General features: G+C 44.7%; 1 protein-coding gene across 5 annotated transcripts in view; it reads right to left on the reverse strand.

Moving 5' to 3' along the window:
- Positions 1-15,926, reverse strand: part of FRMD4A (FERM domain containing 4A) — a 357,548-nt gene that overhangs the window by 206,695 nt on the left and 134,927 nt on the right. Inside the window, exon 1 of one of the 5 annotated variants that reach the window (XM_015628218.3) lies at positions 2,616-2,922. The exons of 3 other annotated variants lie outside the window; for them this stretch is intronic. In XM_015628218.3, coding sequence (XP_015483704.1) covers positions 2,616-2,681 — 66 coding nt within the window. In that variant the 5' untranslated portion in view covers positions 2,682-2,922. Of the gene's footprint in view, positions 1-2,615; positions 2,923-15,926 lie in introns of those variants that run through there. One more of the 5 variants, XM_015628211.3, reaches the window with a different exon arrangement.

Raw genomic sequence — 15,926 nt, forward strand, 5'->3', positions numbered from 1 at the left:
GCTCCTCACCAAAATACCCATCTTGCTGCAGCAAAACATGTGGTAGTGGATCAATGACCTTGGACAAATCTGGCTGCTAGAGTGCTCTGTAACAGCCAGAACTTGACATTTTGCCCTTCCTTCATATTGAATTTTATATTTACTTTTCTGTATCCAGTATATCCAGAGGTTATTTTTAGCATTGTTAAATGAATAGGTGGTTTAAGATCAAACACAGCGGCAAGGAAAGGTGATGTATGAGTAAAGCCTGAAAATTGTGCCTGATAGCGGTGATTCTGCATATGGCATTTGATCTAGATTTTCTGAAATTCTTCCTGCCTTAATTCCTAGGTATGTTATAGAAGAGCCCAGCTAGCTGCAAACATGGTTGCTCATAAGGAAAAACCTTTTTCCTTGATTTACACAGAGGCCAGAATGGATTCCCAGCCCTGAGGTGAGACATGAAGCCTGGACATGCTGCCCCTGGGTCGTGCAGCCCCAGGCCCTGCAGAGCACACAGCTGTGACACTACTGCAGTGTCCCCTGCACAATGCTGCTCACACCCCCCAGCTCCTCCAGACCCAGCTGTGCTCACGAGTGGCACAGCATGGCACTGCACAGATGTGTCCCTGCATCACAATTTCAGCTGTGACTGCACTGCCCCAGCTGAAGATGTTTTACTGGGTTTCTAGAATTACAAATTTGATAGACCAGTTCAAAACACAGCCTGAGAGGAGCTCCACTGGTTTCACAAACGGAGGTCGCCTGCACCTCTGGAGAACTTTATTTGGCCAGCTGTACCCTCATAGCAAAAACCACCAAACACCAAACCAAATCATGAGGAGAGGCATTTGGATGGAATCAAGGCATGGACATCAAAATAGACAATGGGATGTGAAGCACCAAGAAGATATGATTCCCTGCTTCCCTCTTACTGGGCTGTGTGGTTCCCAGAAAGACAGGAAGGTTTTCATGCGCTTCAAACACAATCAGACACGTGTGCTATTGTTCAACCTCCGTCAGCCCTGAATTTCTTAGATGCTGTCAGCCTCTGAGGTTCTGCTTGGAGCTACCCTGTGACAAAATGCTTTAAGCACCCACTGTTCAATGACACCAGGAGGGTCTCAGTCCCCCAGGTGTCAAACACCCAAGTCAGTGAAGCAATACTGAGCTATAAATAGACCAAGAGAAATTGTGGTGCCAAGTTTATCCTACAACATTTGCAAATACTCCAAAGAAAGCATTGGCCCCTTCCCACACAGAATAACTTTCACAGTGTGCTCTGGTCATGAGAGGCAGATGTTACATCTTTGCTTGGTGGGGATTTAAATCCTTAGGGATTTTCTCTGGGATTCACAGTACTAGGAGCTGGGAATAGGAGTAGAACCCAGAGAGGCAAACAATCATTAGGCTGATTCAGATATTACAGCCCAAGGAGTATTTCAGTATTTCATGCCCTATGCAGAGGCTTTCACAGGGAAGTCTCCAATAATGTTCATCTACCCCAATCTCAGCTGCCTGGGAAAGGGGTAAAGGCACTTTCCAAAGTACTGAAGGGAGATGACAGCACAGAGAAACTTGAATCCATTTCACAGCACAGATGGACATCTCAATAACTGGACCACAGACTAGAAATCTGGCAAGATCTCCTGTTTTTCACTTTTGTGGTTCATGCCTAAGATACTCCATCACTAGACCCTAAAATTTGGATTATTCCATTTAAGAGATGCCAAAAAACTCTTCTGAAAGTTTTGAAGGTCACTTGCCATCTTATTTCTTATAGCCTGAATTCAGACAGTACAGATCACCTTGGCATGACTTTTTTTTTCACAAAGACAAATGAACCAGCAATCCCTCACTATTATTTTCCATCCCCTCCAACCAAAAAACATTCCAAAACATGACCATCTCTGACCTCTAGGCGAAATCCATCAAGCTGTGTTCAAAAAGGGAAGAATGTGTTTGGAAATGCTTTGATATTTTTAGGAAACTTTAACATGAGATGATAAAGACAGAATCTTAACTCAGATGTGTAGAAGCAAATCATACATTGCTTCACTGAGCTTTGATAATTCCAGGGAAGCACTGGATTAACACTGCTCTAAAGTATCCATCCAGGATTTTAAAGATCCATCCAGGAGTAATAAACTGGAATTCTCTTGAAAACACAATTGTTTTGCTCGTTCCTCCATCTCTTACAAAATAAGCTAAGAGTCAAAATTATAATCTAATAGCTTTTAAAATAGTGAAATCAAGGACACTTGATGTAGGATGCCTTAACATAGGATTGATGTTAAGCAATGCACAGTTTAAATCTCTGTCAATGCAATAGCTTTACAGAGATATTCCTCAAACAGACCAAATCTCTCCTTCTTTTCACATCAAATTTGTAGATGATACACAGAACCAGTGCAAAATTTGTCCTGTCTTGGATGTCACGCTGTTCCAGTTTTGCATGTTATGGCTTGCAGGAGATGCCTAAACCACAACATATTGGTAGAGTTGTATTACACACAGTTTATCAGGAACCATAGAGAAATTAAGTCAATGTAACACCTTAGATATGCCATAAAAATGTATACTGCCTTCTGGATCATTGGCATCTCAATTTAAAAAGGAAATTGTGGCTTACTTACAAACACATCCATTAGTAGGTGCTCCAGCGTCACTTCAATATCCTCTAATTTAGCTGCTAAAGTCATTGTGAAGTCAAACAGAAGAAAGCTGTCAGAAGTCGCAATCCAAGGAGTCTGTGGCCAAATCTAGTTCTCAGACTGTCACAAATGAGTTTCTCACAGATAAGGAAAATCCAAGAAATCAAAACTTAACATCAGAGTCCAGATGACGCCTGGACTCCGTGCCGGCTGTCAGCCCTGCTTGCAGGACTGAGGATTATTCCATGTGTGCAAGATGTGAGCAGAAGCTGCAGTGTGTGTGCTGCCTTCCTTTCAGAGCTCCCCAGCCAGAAGCATGGAGTTATATCTGGGAAACCACAACAGAGGGAGGGAGAGACACACACACACAGAAGGAGAGGGGAGGAATGGAATAAACTGCCTTTGACTATGACTGATATTTATAGGACTGCTTGTTTTTGACTTCAGTCCATTTCTCTGTTCATTTCTGACCTTTCACAAATGGCCCAGCACACTGGAGTGTATTGTACAACAGGGGCAGCGGGTCCCACAGAAGTTGGCTGTGACCAGTGCTGGGCCAATTCACACAAGCACTCCATCAATAGCTCTTTGTCACAGCATACCAGGCTCTGCGCTGTAGCAAGTGACAGAGGAGAGCACAGACGTGTAAAAAACAAGGAAACAAAAGTTGTTTGGATACTAATTCTTTCCTAAGAGTATTAATAGATCCCCTTACCCACTCCCTAAGGCACTGGTGTGCAGTGGTGACTGCTGAGGTTATGTATGGAGGGGAATAACCCCAAGTAATACTTCAGGGTTTGACCCTGCAAACACCGCTTCTGACACATACTCCCACCACTCAACCCTTTCAGCTCTGCAGCATCCCTGTCCCCTAAGCACTTCTCAGGACTAGATCCTTCCATTTACTGTATTTATGGAAAGTTTAAAGCATGAGCCCAAGTGCTTGCTGTTCCTCCATACATCTGCTCCCATTTAATGCTCGCTTAGCACTCCATAGGTCTCACAGCTCCACAAGGAAAGGGAAGGTATTGATGGACATGACCCAACCTAAGCAAAACCCAGTGGAGGTTCCCTTCAAGGATTTTGCATAATGTTAACTGGAACCAAATAGAAAGGAAACTGAGGAACAAAAAGGAGAAATACTGAAAGTCTTAATATGGCCAGGACTGGTGTCAAAGTCTTCCACATCCTAGTGCCAGGTTCATCAAACTGCCTTTCATGATGTTCACACTGCTCAGCCAAATTATTTTTTATTTATTTGACATGTACACACATAGCTTGAAATTTGAGAGTGAAATCTTGCATGTGATGTATTCCAGACACTGGACAAAAAATTCCATGGGGCTGCTCTAAAAGCTTCAGAAACAGAAGACCGGTATTATTTGTAAAGGTGTGAGACAGACAGAGTTGATGGAGCATAGAAGGACCTCTAGTCATAAATTCCAACTAAATATTCTCAGAATTATAGCTGAAATCACATTTTCAGACATGTACCCATTAGCATCTGAACAGGAGCTGCCTCTGATGGTTGAGTTTTACTAGACAACAACATGATGGACCATTTGGGACATGTTATGATGGATGGTTTCAACAGCAGAGAAGGACATGTCATTCGTTTTCCAGCTGGACCAACTCTCGTTCACACATGGCCCTACATCAGATAAGAGGTTGACTGCTCCAGAAATAAGCCCAGCACGGGGAGCTTGTCTACTGCAAAAAAGCCTGTTAATCATCCACATGCTGCCCTTTCATTAAAGCTTTGACAAAGTGTCTGTCTTCACCAGTGTGAGTGGAGGGGTGTTTTAATGAGCGTGGATCAAAACAAAGAGGAATGCGTTTGGAGGGAAGGCACTGGAAACCCAGGCAAGCAGAAGGCAGTAAGGCAATGAGAGAGCTGGTGTGCATGGCCACGGGACTCATCACAGACAGGATTTCACGTGTGCTGCTCTCTAGGAAGTATTTGCAGAAGACCTGACTGCTGGCAAGCTCTTCATCCTCTCCAGCATGTGTGGAAATTCAGAGATTCCAGGAATCTATCGTTTCTACACAACCAGGCTGTCCACAAGGACATGACTGGCCTTCTGCAGGTCCCTGACCCACAGAGATCAGTGCTTGGGCTGTGTCAGATGAGCCAGCAGTGGTCCAGCCAGAGTGAATCATGCATTTGTCCACCTCTAAGTGACCCAACTACTGTCCAACCAGTCTGACCACAACAAGAATTTCACTGGAATCAAACATGTGATCCCTTCTGTCCTCCTCACCCCATTTATTGCACAAAGGCTAAGTGTTAAATACTGAAAAGCGAAATTAAAGATTCTTTTCTGTAGGCTCCCTCTGTGCAATAGAACAGGGCAAGCATGTCACTTGTGCCCCTTGACTGTCCCTGTAGCTGCATTGTGTTAGTTACAGAGATAAACAACAGGAGACATCTTCAAGGGTCAGAACGCAGTGTCCATGTGACTCTTTGACTCCAACACAGGCTCATTTTTGTCTTTACAAAGATGAATTTCAAGAGTATTTCAAAACTGGTGGAGAAAATAGTGTCAGGCACAAGAAAATGCCTTAGGGGAACACATAACTCCTTCCCTGATGCCCACTCAGGAAACACCTGGCACTAGAAACACCACGTGCTCCAGTGGCAATGGCAAGGAGGATGAAGGAATTCCTGGGTTCTCACCCAGGCTCAGCTCTACATGGCCTGGGATTCCCTTATTGAAACAATATATATTGATATAGCAGCTCTTAGGCTCTTGCAGTTGCAATATTCAGCTGAGCAATTCTCCTGCTGATCGATATTAACTGCCTGTAGAGATGGTCAGAAGTTTGGGTAAAAATGCTGTTGCTGGGAAAAGTTACTTTGCTGAAAGTCCTGTGGAATTTTCCTGACTCCCAGACTGCTGGGCATTTTGTACTCAAGGATATATCTCTTTCCTTTTTTCCTTCAAATTGCAATACAATTTTAGATTCAAAGCAAAGCACAATGGGAAAAAAGTAAAATATAGAAAATGTGCAGAAGAGAAAAAAGAATCACAATGTTCCAGTGATAACCAAAGCAGTTGGTGTGGCTGTGGTAAAATTATACTGATAGTGAAAAAAAAAGGGCACCAAAGCTGTTTCACTCAGCCCCTTGAAAAAGCAGATAGCAGAAATCAGAGTCACAAAATCAAATCAAAGCAGAAGAACTTCTTCAGACACATAAAAACTCTGAATTTATCCCACTGGATCTCTTCTAACTCTTGCTTCAATGTTGCTTACCCCAAGTGACCTTTTTTACAGAGATAGCCACTCAAACAGAGTAAACAAGAAAGAATTTCTCTGAGTTCCCCAGGGATTTTTCCTAAAATCTCTCTGCATGTACATTACAGGTGAACACAGAAATGAGATCACATGTGACAATGAGAAGATCTAACCTGTTTAATTCTTTAATGCAGTAGGTCCAAACAGTTTCTTTATTAAATCATTGTTTGCAACTTTTCTAATTTCTGAGAGTGTATTACTTTGGCCTTTGCAAGCATGGGACCTCTTCTATTTAAAGCAGAGCATCCATCTGACAACACACCAGGGTATTTGTGCAGAACAGGATGTTCTTCTACACCCACATTTTCTCCTCACTTCCTTCCTAGTTTTCTTCGACCATTTGGGAATAAGATACCAGAAAAGAGCTCAAAAGGGGAGATTATTGTAGCATTTTTGCCAAAATGAACTTTCAGCAAAATATGCTCTTTTTCAAAAGCTGAAGTGTTATCTGGGGACACACTGGGCCCCAGAATTGTTTTCTTAGGGGAGTTCCAGGGGTGAAGGTGGTTGGTGAGGAAAGAGCTGCCCCACAAGCACTGGCTGATGAAGATGGGGGATGTAAAAACAGAAAAAAAAGTTTACTAAGTAAGCCCAAAAGTTGAGGAGAAAGGGTTAACAAGCTGATCTGTTTAATTAGTCCCAGGATGTTATGTTTGGGCCAGCCCAGCTTGCAAAGATGCGAGCTGAGGAGTCCAGGGAGGATGGGAAGGCTATTTGTCCATGAGGCAAAAAACATTCCTGGGTCATGAATCCACTAGGAAATCTTGCATCCTGCCTCTCCTCCACTGCTCTAGCCAAGGGACCAAGGCTTCAGTTGTGAACCTGTGTGACAAATATGGGTAAAAAAACCATTTGGGTCAGTGCTTTTGTGCCCCAAGGTGTGGGGTGGGCTCCAATTCAGCTGTGGTAAGTCAGGCTGTCTTTCTACACATCTAGTAGAGAACTTTTATGAACTTTTTTGCTTGAAATAAACAAAGTGAGGATTTGAAGATTAATCTTTTTGATCTCCTCCATGGGTTTTCTATGCTTTCTCCCCTCAACAAAGAGTTGTTCTCTTTGGGGAAGGTGAAGAGGGACATCCCATACTCTTGGTGAACTTGGATAACAGGGAACCATCAGCTTCCAAAACCTTCCTTCCATCTCCAGTTTCCCCTTCCACACAAAAACTGGACACAGGAACTGATCAACCTGACACCTCCAGGTTGGACTGTGGTAATTCACTGAATCTGGAGCTGAGTGTGAAGCCTATCAGGTTCCAGCTGGCCCAGGGCACAGCCATCTGCCCTCACCTTGGTTCATGGTGCTGTAAGTCATTCCCATCCTGCAGTAACTTTCAATGTCACCTGAAGGCCTTGGTGATAATTTTTCAATGAATTAATTAAACTAGTGCTGCAGCAAAGGCTGGATGGACATCAGCCTATGGCTCCACCTCAGATCTCTGATCCAGGGTGAAATGCAACAGTCTGATCTGATGAAGGCATCCAGCTGTGATACATCTCCAGAGAAGGAATCTTGCAAACCTTGAGTTCATGCAGTCAAGGCAACGAGCAGGGAGATGATTTTGAGTTTTCTCCAGGGATCTGAGTGAGGACACACACTGCTCTACATATTAGCAGGCAGTCTGAGAAAGAGGGAGAGCAGTGAGGGAACACAGTTTCCAGGTGACACTGTGGCATTCAGGCTAGTGAGAGCATGGGCCTGCCGAAAGATATGATGAGACTAAGTAAATGAGCAATAAAACAGCTAATTAAATTTAATGTAGCCAAATGTGAAGTAATGTTCATGGCAGGAAAAATGTTCTGAACTTCACATATAAGATTATGGGGTCTGGGCTCACTCAGGAGTAAGATATTTGGATTATAATAATTCTGTGAAACATCAGTTCATTGCTCAGTAGTGGTGGAATAAGCAAATAAAATATTAACATTTACCAAGGGGCATGTAAAAGAGAATATTAATACGCCACTGAATCAAAACAGGGTTCACTTACATTTTGAATAGTGTCTTTTGATCCTTTTATCTACAGAAAAGATATAAAGATGAGGGGCAGGATTCAAGAAAAGGCAATAAAGATGATTAAATGTAAGAAAAATGGCTTCTATAAAGAAATGAATGAGTAAGCAAAGTGGAGTCTTTGGTCCAGAGGGGAAAAATATGGAGAAAGAGATCTAAAGAGTGATGGTGAGTAACTTGGAAAGAGTAAAACATTCCTTTCCAAGAGCATCTCCCCATCTTAAACTGTGTGGGACAGGCCTGCAGGTATGCAGTGCACTGTCAGACAAGGCTACAACACATCTGGGGCTGCTCAGTGGGCCAGCTGAGATCCCAGGTGTCCATCAGTCCTCTCTGGCACTGGGACCGAGCAGCCACTGCTTCCATCTGCGGGGTTTGCCAGGCTGGGGCTGGCCAGTGCTGCCAGATGAAGAATGAGCGTGGGAGTCCCATTGCTGACCTCTTGCCCGCAGTGGGATTGACAGAGCTCCATAACGGAGAAACAACTGCTGCTTCCACACGACAAGAAGATAAACGTTTTTATAAGGAAGTCTCCTTATGGGAGATGCCAGCAGCTCTGAGGTATTGCAGGGGAGAGAAGCAATGACCAGATCCTGCTGCCCCAGCAGGTTTAGCACCAAGGTTTGTCCCAACCCTTTTACAGCCTTTAACAGGGACACTCCTGTTTGCTTTATGAAGTGACCTGAGAGTCAGCAAAATGGAGTCCAGGATCATCCTGCCTCTGAGGAATCCCAGGTCCTGCAGAGCACTCGGCTTTCAAGTTAAAAATGTGGCAATATTTTCTATTTTATTGTCACTATATTCAACCAACAACTCATCTTCTTCCTGGGCATAGCTGCTGCTGGCTGACTTTTTTCACTGTCCCCACTGCATTACTTCTCATGGGTGGTCCCTCTCTCCTCAATGGCCTCCCACCACTCTCTGTAGCTAAGCCATTGTCATATTTTCATGATTTAACTGAGTGTCCTAAAAGCTACCCTTTGGCTAAAGGCATTTGTCTACTGTCCCTCTCACATGCGCTTTCATTTAAAGGCCACTCTGGGCAAGGGAAGGCAAACCTCAAGTTTTCTTTCTTCCAGACTTCCCCCAAGGCCAAACAAGCCACCCAAGGATGAAGGAGCCGCTTTGGCACAAATAAGCTGAATGGGTGTTGCTCAGATGGGTTTTGTCTCTTTGAAGTGGAGAGAGGGGTCTGTGGTGATGGAGAACATGGAGAAGACGGAGGAACCAGAGCCTCCTAGTCTGGTTATGCATGCCCAAATCTGCCTTGCATGGCAGCAACCTGCATCACAATCCATCTGCCCAAATCACAGCAACAGAAATGCGCCTTTTAAATGCTGTTGATAAACCCTCCCCTTTCTAATCCCACTTCCCACAATTCCATGTCCCACTGACTTCTTCCCTTGCTTTCCTAAAGCATCATCCATTTGTCTCTGGGGTCTCCCATGTCTCAAGGTGACCTGCTGGGCAGGGCTGCTGCAGAGACACCATTTCCCAGGGAGATGGCTGAGCCTTGCACACTCTTGGAGATGTCCAGATGCCTATTATTGCCTACTGAGCCACATGAGCCTATTATTTAGCTCGCTGTGAGGGATCCCACTTCAGCTTCCCTCCTTGATGTAGCAAATCAGCTGCATTATTAAAATGATTAAAAATAGACTGAGCTTGCCTGAGACTGCATCTATAATGGATCAATTGCTTTTTATACATTTTTTGGCTCCCTACAGTGCTGCTTTGTCATGTCGCTTTTACTTGGTGGATGAGATCTTGAAATAATAGGCACATTCAGGAGATATAAATATAGCTGTTTATTGCCTTAAACTGGGTCTGCAAACAAATCACAGTCCCAGCTTCAGGTATTTGGAAATTAAATTTTCCTCTCTGTCCCTTCCCTTTTGGACTGGAGTCAAACACTGGACTTAGCATCTTGGCAGCTGCTTTATCTTACTTTATCTTAAGCTATAGGCACTAGTTCTGCTGCACAAAATTCAAACCCTCATAGGCTGTTGATTTAAGAAGCCATTGATGCTAGTCTGGGTTTGATTCCAGTAAGAAATAATGTGGAGCTACCATTGAAAGGCTGAAGCACAGTGAAATAAAAATAAATGCACTGCATTGTGTAGCTTAACGGGGTGCTAATTTCTTGGGAGCGCATAAATAGGAGGCACAGAGCACATCTGTTTGCTGGCGTTGGGTTGGGAAAGTGCAGGGGAAATTTGGAGCTCTGTCACAGGGACAGGCTGAACTTTGTTCCCATGTCTCACAGAACTGCACAAAGTCTCCTCTGTAGAATTGCCAGTTAATTAAAAATGATATTTACAGTACCCTGGAGATGCGTGCTCATAATTCTGCTTTTAGCATTTCTAGAGTCTGGCACAGCACGAGAGTTGGGGCGCTGGCGATGCAAACAGCCGCTCCCGTCGTGGTGCTACCTCTGTGGCTGGAGTCCTCCCAGAGGGGCTGTGGGCTGCCAAGGCCATTTCCATCACACTGTGTTTGCTGACGGGTTTTATCAGCCACGTCTGCTGCATGGACGTGGGACACCCTCCACCTCACGCTGAGATTCCCGTGGATGTTGGAAGCAGAAGTGAATTAACCTGCCTGTGGCAGGTACGAAGCTCTCAGCTCACAAGTGCTGCTCACAGCCAGATACAGAGGCACAGAGGAACCCCGTGCATCCAGAAGCACCAAAATAACAACCTGTGCTCAAACCACTGAGCTCCCATGCCCTTCTGTCCTTCCTCCTCTAGCTCACATCCACACTGCTCACAGAAATTATCCTCAGGCACTTCCAGGGTATTTCCCTGGCACTCTTTGTACAGACAAGCATTTAGAAACATTTGCAGTGTTTCCTGCTATGTGACACATGGGCTTTTGGAGTTTGATGACTCAAGGAGAAGCAATGTCCTGAAACATGCACAGGATAAAATAATGCTGCAGAGGTGATGGAGGACAGGGGGAGCAGGGAGATCTTCAGGGATTTTGGCTCCCCTGTAAAGGCAACTGCTCTGCAGTCAGCAAGAGAGAGAGGTTTCTCTGTAGGCAGATTGGAGCAGAAACCCATGTCTCTGCTGACCACGGATGGGGATTAGGGAGGATGTTTTTTTCAATCTGCTCCCAGCTGACCACTCTCAGCATCCCCTCGGGTCTCTTCTTGCTCTTCTAGCCTGAATTTGAAGAGAGTTAATGTAGTGAAGCAACCCCTCATTTCACCTGGACAGAGAATGTCACAGAGGACTTCATCCCACAGAGAAGTTCCCACCCCCCCATCTCACGCTATCCCCCTCCTGTCCCTATCTTCAAAAATTTCAGCTTTGGAAAACTCCTACAGAAGTCCATAATTAAGCTTTAGCCCACCATCCCAGCCCTCCACATCCCCTGGCACCCACCTCCACCCCGGTGCCAGCAGCTCACCTTTGGCAGGGGGGTGCAGACCCTGAGCTCGGCCGGCACGCGCGGCGGGGCTCTGCAGAGCCGCGGGAGCTTGTGCCTCATCCTCGCGTATTTTTTCATATCCTTTTTTTGGTAAAGATAAATCTCCTCTTATGGTGTGGACCCAGTTGTACTGGTACATGCATGTACTGATAGCTGTTAATTTGTCCTAAAGTCCAGGCACCGGGAGTCTGCTGCAGTGAGTTGTTACAAGCTTGCTAAAAGCAAGTTTCTGTAGTTGAATATTTAGCTGTTATTATATGCATAAAGGTTCTATCCTGATACCACTGAAAACAATAATAAAAATCTCATTAACATTTTATTACCAAGCCCTTCCCTCTATTCCTTTTTACACACTGCCAGTCAGTTCAAAAAGGATGGTGAATGCTGATGGGAAAAAAAAGATGATGAAAGCTAGAGAAACTCCTTGACACACTCCTTTTGGCTTTATGTATTTCACTTTGAATTAGGATGCCAAACCAGAAGAATGACACTGCAGACTTCTGAAGAATTAAAAAAACATGAATCAAACCTCAGCATGATTTTATTTGCTAAAAAAATTAAAATCCTCCAACTATGGAACCCAAAAAATAAAATGCTGTTTTGGCTGTTTCTCGTAGCTCTAGTGCTTTTTATACTTCATTGTACTTTAATGCTCCTCCCCAGACAATGAAATGTAAAAGATCTTTTTTATTACTAAGTCTGCTGAGGCCAGATAATCTCTTGGTTGAAGGAGTCAAGGCTTTAGGAAGGGTCCAGGGAGTGTGAGAATCTCAGAGGGATACCATTCTCCATGACCTGACATCCAGTTCTCCCCCAGGTTCATTTCACCCTCAGTGATCTCCCTGCAGAGGGGATAGCTTGGTTTACACAGGCCTCACCTGGCTAAAAGCCAGAGAACATCTTCCCATCATCACAAACCCCAACAGCATTCGAGTGCAAGTAAGGATGGAAACCATGGCAGAAAGCACCAATGCATTGCCAATGCTCCCACACAGCCAAAAGACTTCCCAGATGGTTCCAGGGAGCAGAATGGAAGGGTGAAACACCTGACAATGTGACTGGGAGAAATGACTTTCCAATCCCAAATCTGGAGTGTGGCTCACCTCTGAAGGTGCAATCTGCTAATGTAAATTGGGCATTGGGGAGACCACAGCACCTCAATCAGTGTCACTGCAGTCTTACATCCTCTCCCTACCCCAGCATGACCCCAAAGTGGGCTGACCCCAAAGGGGGCTGACCCCAGGACCAAAGAGAAATGGACTTCTCCCTCGCTGGCCCAGAAATTAAAGCCTGGCTTAGCACAACATAAAGACAGCTTAAGGAGGCCACAGTCTCATCTATCACGGGACTTTGCTTCAGCCATGGAACAGAGATGACAAATCTGTCACTGATTACACTCTGTTACATTCTTGCAAGATTTCCTGTGCTGCCTGCAGAATAATGTCTTTGCTCTGTTTTTAAAGGATTTTAGGTAAAACAGCCAACAGCTCTGACAGCAGCAGCCCTGTGCCCTGGCACCTGATCCATTCCTAGCTCTGCCCTTTGGATGTACAAAGCTGTAGGAGATGGAGAAATCACTACTTTTCTGCATCATAAGGGCATTTATCAGGAACATACCTGTTAAAAGTATATGGTACCTGCTCCCTGCACTCCTTAGCAGGAACCTTACTGCCAAAACAAGCCCTGGTACACACAACAGTGGGACCCAGACACTGTGGATCAGTGGGTGCCTGGCTGGGGATGTGCTGCTGGGAGAGCAGGACAGAGCTGAACTCAGAGACACCAAAACAGTCCCAGGAAACCAAGGGGACTGCAGTGGCTGCATGCATGGATGAACTTGCAGTAGTAACACAAATCCCACCTAGAAGAGCATCTGTGAAGCAGGACTGTCTGAGAACACCCCACAGGCAGTGCTGGAAAGAAAATCAGTTGCAGAGAATTCATTACTTAAGGTATGGGAGCCTCACAATCCTTAATAAACTTTCTTCCTGTGAAGGAAAAAGACAAAAAGCTCCCATCTTCCACTTCTTCCTCCTGGCTCCCTATTTCAAACAGCCTTTTGGAGCTCAGCAGGTTGCATGTCACATGTTGCCCAGCAGCTTTCTGCCTGCCTTTCCCATTTCCCATGTGAAACAGCACTCAGTCATCCCTGAAGGCTCCTGCCGAGGCTTTCTGCCCCAAATCCCTGTGCCCAGAGCCCGGCTGCTCACTTTGCCTCTTTCTCTCTCAAAGTCAGCCAGTGCTGAGAAAAGCCTGTGCTCTCCTAAGTGAGTTCAAGAGGGGACAAACAGAAAATGCTTCCAGGGATGCTGGAGATAAAGCTAATGGTCGCTGCAGGGAGTGACAGGTTTGCTCTTGTGGGATGTTCTGACAGATCCATCAGGAGGCACTTAGCCATAAAACCCCGAGATCTCTGCGAGGGAACCCCTGTCCTTCCCCTGTGTTTATGCTGCTCTGAATTGCCTAGTTAATGCAAGAGCAAAAAAAAGGGAAGGTAATGGGCCTCTTTAGAGGGGTTTTAGGCACTTAGTGGGAAGCAGGAAGCCAGGGCCTGTATAATTAAATTGCTAATCTCTCACCAGATCTGGCAGGCTACATACTCTTGTTAAAAACAGGTTTAAGCCCCACAGCAATTTTTGTTTCAACTCTGGGTACAAGCCAGCTTCTTAATTCCTTCAGCCCTGAAATGCTTCTAACCCTGCCCCTCATTAGAGCACTGTGCTCTAGCAAAGCCCAGACACCAGACAGCTTCAAGATGACCCTCTTTCTCCTTAAAAAAAATTATTATCAATAAGGTGAAGGTGGTTATGTTCTCTGCTGAGGCACAGTCCCTCCTGAGGCTTCTCTCTCAGAAATGTTCATTCACATTATTTTTCTCTTTCCATATCTAAGAAGTCACATCAGGGACCCCACTGACCCCAGCAGTGCATTCCCTGGGTGTGAGGTGTCACACACACACTCATGGAAGAGTTTTCTGGCTGTCTACACCTTTGCACACTTTATATACCATAAAATAAGTACAGAGCCCCAGATGTCATTCTGGCTTAGTCCCAAGAAATGGAGAAGGTCTGGGGGGCACTGGGACAATGTTGGAGCTGTAATATCTTCCTGATACATCCCTTCTCCTCCATCTATTGTACCTAACAAACAGACAGACAGCTCTGGGGGCAGTGGCATGAGGGGAGCACAGATCCAGGAGGGAAGAGCAGCCTGGAAATGAGCTGCTCATCACTGTCCATGGGGGATGTCCCCAGCAGCTACAGAGGGCCACACATCCACTGACACTGATGGGTATGGTAGGGGAAAGTGCTCTGATCAAAGGGCTTGGAGAGGGGAAGATTGGCGGCATGGGGTGGTGAGAGACCTCTAAAGATTAAAAAGCACACAGCTCAGAGATGTCATATGCACTAAAAAGCAAGAGGAAAACACTCAAAGAAGCATCCTAATGGCTGGGACCACATCCCTGGGGATCCCTGCTGCTTTGGGATTGTATGGCAAAAGCCTGTCACACCACTTGAGCAATCAGCTGAAGTGTGTGAAAATACCACTTAACATCTGTGGAGGATGGTTGGGGTCGTGGTAAAACTGCTTCCCCTTTCTGGAAGGTGCATGAGACCCTCCAAGGATAGGATTTGGGCTGGATTTCAGCAGCACATCTACTGAACTGAACCTGGACCCAGATAGTGGAAAGCTCAAGGAGCATTTAACCCCAAGGGAAGAAGATCTGTTTGTTCTTTGAAACATATTTCAAGTTTAATGAAATAATTTCAAGTTTTTATTTAATGTTTGCAGTCATTAAAATGTATGTTCCACTTAATTTCAAAACAATGTCTTGGTGTGCTCCGACTCAAGCACCAAGGACATGCAAATTTTGTTTATGCCACAGCAGCAGTCAACCTGATGGTTAAACCATCATCAAATGTTTCAGCTTTTCCCTCAAGAAAGGAGATGGAGTGCAAGAGCAGAAGTTATCATGGCTTAACAGATTACTAGTCATCAGCTTGAAGATGTTTTCATGCTTCCAGCACATTATAATATAAAGCATATTAATTCAAACTAACATCAATAAGTAGCTAATCTATGATAATTCAGTCACTTGCAAGCATCTGCATTCCCTTGGTTTATGTGATCACTCTCACTGGAATGAAGGAATGGGGAGACATTCACACACCAGGAACATTTCCCTTTGTAGATCACCTGGAAAAATATTTTTATGATGTTTTTAAATAAACCTATTGAACAAAAGGAAGGTTCATAGTTGTAGGATGACTGGCTAATTTTGACAAACTTGTAGTGGGATGGTTTGTATAATAATTCCAGCACAGAATTGTTTTTTTCTGAAACAAGAGAGGAATCAGTGCTCAGCAAATAGAGGAGGGCAGCAGCAGAAATCTTGAGTATGGCTTTCCCACTTCCTAGGACAGTCTGCCACTTCCTTCTCACTTATTGTAGTTCATCACTTTTTTTTTGTTCTGCTTCCCTTTTCTGTGTGTTTTCTCCCCAGTCTGGAAAAGGTTTTGGTTTTCCATCCAGAGTGAAAAATGAAAA

This window comes from Parus major, chromosome 1A (assembly GCF_001522545.3).
Source record: "Parus major isolate Abel chromosome 1A, Parus_major1.1, whole genome shotgun sequence".
In the NCBI taxonomy this organism is placed as follows: domain Eukaryota; kingdom Metazoa; phylum Chordata; class Aves; order Passeriformes; family Paridae; genus Parus; species Parus major.